Genomic DNA, 6524 nt, shown 5'->3' with positions numbered 1-6524 from the left:
TCCATAAGATGCTATGGAAAAGATGTTAAGATTCTATTTCAGTCCAGTAGAATCTTAGAAGCAACCTTGATTGATCTACTAGGAACTTTTCTTATTACAGCCATCCTTGGCATTGAGAAAATCCTACCAGCTATATAATGACAAAGATGTGCTTGCTTCCAAGATATGTACAAGGATATGAGTCAGCCAGAGACACAGGCAGTTCTCAAGAAGTATGTCGAACCAGACCCCTGTGCTTTCAGCCTTGGTTCAACATGTTTGAATTTAAAAGATCTCATCAAGGTCACACAGCTAAGGTATCTTCATTTCCGCATTCACACCATAAGATCTGATCTGATCTTCCCTTCGCTCAGTCGTGTCTGACTCTTTGGGAACCCAAGGACAGTAGCCTACCAGGCTCCACCGTCCATGGGATTTTCCAGGCAAGAATACTGGAGCGGGCTGCCATTTCTTTCTCAAGGGGATCTTCCCAACCCAGGGATCGAACCCGGGTCACACAATAAGAAGTCATAGTAATTTTGAAAATGTGTTCTAAGAGCCACCTGTGTTAGACTCAACTGGTAGCTTGCAATGCCAGGTTGCATTGCCCAGGATCTGATGAATCAGATCCGAGTCTGTGACCCTGGAATCTACATTATTAACAAGCACTCCAGGCAATTCTGATACCCAGTAAAAATTGCCAACTTCAATGCATAACTCCTTTTATTCCATGATCTCAATCTATTACCCTAGTTCTATCATGACATTTTTCTAAGTGAGAAATAAGTAATTATTTGAGTAAGGGCGCTAACCATGCAGGCACTGCATACTCCAATGTTAAGTATTACTGAGTGGTAAGTCTAGTTAGAGAAAATCACCTCTTCTGCAATGTGTCAACCTAGGTAATTCTCTCTAATGATACTCCCAAATTCCCTGTACAACTTAACAACTTAATCTTTGTAGTAGCTCCTTTTGTGTGAGTTTTTCAGATAATGGTATTATCCTTCCATTTAATTGGTCTATACACCAAAGCAGTTGCAACTTTTGTGACTGATGTGGTAATTTCAGGCAATAAGCAAATACGTTTAAATAGTTAATGCTATGATGTATTACTTTTTAACCATTATAGAAGTACTCCTCAGAGTAAAACTGGATATAATTCATGTATCCAGTTTTTAATGTATTTAAATATGATGTATTTAAATATGCAGTTAAATACATATTAAATATGTATTTAAATATGCAAACACTTCTAAACCTAAACACTCAGTTCAGTCAGTTCGGACACAACTGAGCGACTGAACTGAACTGAACTCATTCTGATGTATTTAAATATGCAAATGCTTCTAAACCTAAACATTAGCACTGACTAATAAAATGCATCTCCTTCAAAGGACATTCACTGTTGCAAAGTTTCAGATTCCTTTTTTTTTTTTTTTTTTTTGGTTTCATTCACTTTATTATTCCCTTTATAAAATTATGTGGTGGCTACAGCTGGGGCCTGTGTCCTCTGCACAGAGACTCTGGCGTGGGTCTTCACAAGATGGTCAGTGAATTCCTGATATGGAGACTTGGTGAACACTGTCTCTTTCCAGAGGTCAGGGGTGAGATAACTGTAGGTCTTGGAAATGGCATCAAAAGTGGCCTTGGCGAAGTTGCCCAGCGTGGCAGCGCAGCCCCTGGCAGAAGTGTAGCAGTCGTCGATGCCGGCCATCATCAGCAGCTTCTTGGGCACAGGGGCGGAGACGATGCCAGTGCCTCTGGGGGCAGGGATGAGGCGCACCAGCACGGAGCCGCAGCGGCCAGTCACCTTGCAAGGAACTGTGTGGGGCTTGCCGATCTTGTTCCCCCAGTAGCCTCTTTGCATAGGGACGATGGACAACTTAGCCAGGATGATGGCCCCACGGATGGCAGTGGCTACTTCCTTGGAGCACTTGACACCCAGACCGACATGTCCGTTGTAATCCCCGATGGCAACAAACGCCTTGAACCTGGTCCGCTGGCCAGCACGGGTCTGCGTTTGCACGGGCATAATCTTCAAAACCTCATCCTTGAGGGATGCTCCCAGGAAAAAGTCAATAATCTCAAACTCCTTGATGGGCAGAGAGAAAAGGTAGATCTCCTCAAGAGACTTGATCTTCATGTCCTTGACCAGGCGGCCCAGCTTGGTAACGGGGAGCCACTCCTTGTCCTCGGCCTTGCCTCCGCGAGCTCCGCGGCCTCTGCCCCGGCCCCGACCCCGCCCGCGACCCCGGCCCCGGACGCCACTACCGAAGCCTCCGCGGAAGCCACCGCGGCCTCCCATTCCAGGGCCCCCTGGGCCTCCGGGCCTTTCCGCAGCACCGGCGTCATCCGCCATTTAGTGTTTTCACGAAGAAGAACTCAGATTCCTGTTCCACCTTTTTTCTCTTCTTCCCTCCCATTCCTCCCTTTTTTCCCTGCCTTTCATGCCATATTTGAATTATTATCTGAGATGCTTGGCAGAGGTCATTGGTTTCCTTATTTTTAAGGTAATCTGCCCTTACACAGATATCTTTACATTTAAATATCTATACTTTTCAAAGCTTCTCAAACTGGCATGTTGGGAAAATACAGGATGACCTGGATAATCTACTGGATCTACATTTCTGCCTCCTTCATTTTAGGGGCCCTTAAACTGATGCCTCAATTCACAGATTGAAGTCATTTGCCATAAGTAAGGTAATTTAGGGTCACTTCAATGAGGCTAGGAAAATCTCAGGTTCACCAAAAATATTATAATGGGTAGCTTAAAATCAAGACTGTCTTGGATGGTGAAGGTCTCTAATTTTTATTATTACAAAAACCTTCCAAGGGAACCCAAGAGTCCTCAAGTTTTGATTCATCTTTATATACATGAATATCTTCCCATATGCTAACTACACAAAACAGACTCTCTGAACATGAATCCTAACCATTTGGGAAAGAATGAGTAGGATAGAAGCACGTACGACTTTAACAATATGGTCAAAGCTACAGACCATCTTCACCCTCCAGTATGAAAAGGGCATGCTCACACTGGGCTGGGAATGTTCCTACATAGGTCTTCAGTCATAGCCACTCAAACCGTGGGCCATCAACAGTGCTGGTCCTTGAGCTGTCTGTTCCTACTCTACAGCAAGCACTAAAACTGAGAATAAAGCATTATGGAACTTCATAGAGAAATGACAGAATAACTTCATGCTTACTGGATCTAATAATAGAAAAAGGGAGCTTGTACTATCAGCGAACAAGAAAAGGCTCAAATAAACAACCTAAAGTTATACTGAAAGGAACTATAAAAAAGACAAACAAACCCCAAAATGTTAGTGGAAGGAAAGAAATCATAAAGACCAGATTAAAAATGAATGAAAGAGACTAAAAAAAAAGATGAATGAAACTAAGAGTTAGTTTTTTGAAAAGACAAACAAAACTGATAAACCTTTGCCACACTCATCAAGAAAAATGAAGAGTTCAAATCAATCAAATTAGAAATGAAAAGGAGAAATTACAACCAACGCCACAGAAATAGAAAAGCATATAAGAGACTACTATGAACAACTATATGCCAATAAAATGGACAACCTGGAAGAAATGGACAGAATCTCAAAAATGCGTACTTTCCCAAGACTGAACCAAGAAGAAATGGAACAATGAACAGACAAATACTGGTAATGAAACCGAATCACTAAATAAAAAATTTCCAACAAACAAAAGTCCAGGACCACATGGCTTCACAGGTGAATGTTAACTGAGGAGAAGAGTTAACACCTATCCTTTTTAAAATATTCCAAAAAATTGCAGAGGAAGGAATGCATCTAAACTCATTCTATGAGGCCAGCACTATTCTGATACAAAAGCAGACAGAGATGTCACAAAAAAAGAAAATTACAGTCCAATATCATTGGTCAACATACATGTAACATCTTCATCAAAGTACTAGCAAACTAAATCCAACAATACATTCAAAAGATTAAACACCATGATCGAGTGGGATTTATTCCAGGGTTGCAAGGATTTTTGAATATTTGTTAATCAGTGTGATATACCATCAAATTGAAAAATGAAAAAATATGATCATCTCAACAGATGCAAAAAAAAAAAAGCTTTTGATAAAAAAAATCAACATCCATTTACGATAAAAACTCTCCAGAAAATGGTTCTTAAGGGAATATACCTCAACATAATAAAGACCACATAAAGAATAGCAAGAAGAGATAAGAAAGCCTTCCTCAGTGATCAATGCAAAGAAATAGAGGAAAACAACAGAATGGGAAAGACTAGGGATCTCTTCAAGAAAATTAGAGATACCAAGGGAACATTTCATGCAAAGATGAGCTCAATAAAAGACAGAAATGGTATGGACCTAACAGAAGCAGAAGATATTTAGAAGAGGTGGCAAGAATACACAGAAGAACTGTACAAAAAAGATCTTCACGACCCAGATAATCACGATGATGTGATCACTGACCTAGAGCCACACATCCTGGAATGTGAAGTCAAGTGGGCCTTAGAAAGCATCACTACAAACAAAGCTAGTGGAGGTGATGGAATTCCAGTAGAGCTATTTCAAATCCTGAAACATGATGCTGAGAAAGTGCTGCACTCAATATGCCAGCAAATTTGGAAAACTCAGCAGTGGCCACAGGACTGGAAAAGGTCAGTTTTCATTCCAATCCCAAAGAAAGGCAATGCCAAAGAATGCTCAAACTACCACACAATTGCACTCATCTCACATGCTAGTAAAGTAATGCTCAAAATTCTCCAAGCCAGGCTTCAGCAATATGTGAACCGTGAACTTCCTGATGTTCAAGCTAGTTTTAGAAAAGGCAGAGGAACCAGGGATCAAATCACCAACATCCGTTGGATCATCAAAAAAGCAAGAGAGTTCGAGAAAAACATCTATTTCTGCTTTATTGACTATGCCAAAGCCTTTGACTGTGTGGATCACAATAAACTGTGGAAAATTCTGAATGAGATGGGAATACTAGACCACCTGACCTGCCTCTTGAGAAATCTGTATGCAGGTCAGGAAGCAACAGTTAGAACTGGACGTGGAACAACAGACTGGTTCCTAATAGGAAAAGGAGTACGTCAAGGCTGTATATTGTCACCCTGCTTATTTAACTTATATGCAGAGTACATCATGAGAAACGCTGGACTGAAAGAAGCACAAGCTGGAATCAAGATTGCCGGGAGAAATATCAATAACCTCAGATATGCAGATGACACCACCCTTATGGCAGAAAGTGAAGAGGAACTTAAAAGCCTCTTGGTGAAAGTGAAAGTGGAGAGTGAAAAAGTTGGCTTAAAGCTCAACATTCAGAAAACGAAGATCATGGCATTTGGTCCCATCACTTCATGGGAAATAGATGGGGAAACAGTGGAAACAGTGTCAGACTTTATTTTTCTGGGCTCCAAAATCACTGCAGATGGTGACTGCAGGCATGAAATTAAAAGACGCTTACTCCTTGGAAGGAAAATTATGTCCAACCTAGATAGCATATTCAAAAGCAGAGACATTACTTTGCCAACAAAGGTCCATGTAGTCAAGGCTATGGTTTTTCCTGTGGTCATGTATGGATGTGAGAGTTGGACTGTGAAGAAGGCTGAGCGCTGAAGAATCGATGCTTTTGAACCTTGGTGTTGAAGAAGACTCTTGAGAGTCCCTTGGACTGCAAGGAGATCCAACCAGTCCATTCTGAAGATCAGCTCTGGGATTTCTTTGGGAGGAATGATGCTAAAGCTGAAACTCCAGTCCTTTGGCCACCTCATGTGAAGAGTTGACTCACTGGAAAAGACTGTGATGCTGGGAGGGATTGGGGGCAGGAGGAGAAGGGACCGACAGAGGATGAGATGGCTGGATGGCATCACTGACTCGATGGACGTGAGTCTGAGTGAACTCCGGGAGTTGGTGATGGACAGGGAGGCCTGGCGTGCTGCGATTCATGGGGTCGCAAAGAGTCAGACACGACTGAGCGACTGAACTGATGACAAACCTACAGTTAATATCATACTCAATGATGAAAAGCTAAAAGAATTTCCTCCAATATCAGGAAAAAGAAAATGATGTCCAGTCTCATCAGGATGCCTAACCTTCTCTTGAATGAAGATTCATTCAACATAGTTTGGAAGTCCCGGCTGCAGAAATCAGAGCACATATAAATCAAAGAAATCCAAATTGAAAAGGAAAAAGTAAAACTGTGACTGTCTGCAGATATTAAGATAATAAACACAGAAGACCCTAAATACACCACCAAGAAACTACTGGAGCTCATCAATGAATTCAGTTAAGCTGCAGGATACAAAACTAATACACAGAAATCTTGCACTTTTATACACTAATAACAAATTACCAGAAAGAGAAATTAAGGAAACAGTCCCATTTACTACTGCATCAAAAAGAATAAAATACCTAAGAATAAACTAACCTACAGAGATAAAAGACATGTACTCAGAAAACTATGAGAAACTGATGAAAGAGGCTGAAGATGAAACAAAAAAATATAAAGATATACTATGTTCTTGGATTCAAAGAATTAATACTG

General features: G+C 41.1%; 1 protein-coding gene across 1 annotated transcript; it reads right to left on the bottom strand.

Moving 5' to 3' along the window:
- Positions 1-1411: 1411 nt before the first annotated feature.
- On the bottom strand, positions 1412-2353 carry LOC102391930 (40S ribosomal protein S2). Its single transcript, XM_044934329.2, has one exon. It carries the CDS (start codon positions 2336-2338, stop codon positions 1457-1459), a length of 882 nt encoding a protein of 293 aa, XP_044790264.2. The 5' UTR covers positions 2339-2353; the 3' UTR covers positions 1412-1456.
- Between the last annotated feature and the right edge of the window lie 4171 nt (positions 2354-6524).

Source organism: Bubalus bubalis, chromosome 21, assembly GCF_019923935.1.
Source record: "Bubalus bubalis isolate 160015118507 breed Murrah chromosome 21, NDDB_SH_1, whole genome shotgun sequence".
Lineage (NCBI taxonomy): Eukaryota > Metazoa > Chordata > Mammalia > Artiodactyla > Bovidae > Bubalus > Bubalus bubalis.
The sequence above is the reverse complement of the archived record's forward strand: the minus strand, read 5'-3'. Positions and strand labels throughout refer to the sequence as shown.

What these genes read in the sequence shown, in the direction of transcription:
- LOC102391930 (XM_044934329.2), bottom strand. Translation starts at nt 2,338, where the DNA reads ATGGCGGATGACGCCGGTGCTGCGGAAAGGCCCGGAGGCCCAGGGGGC.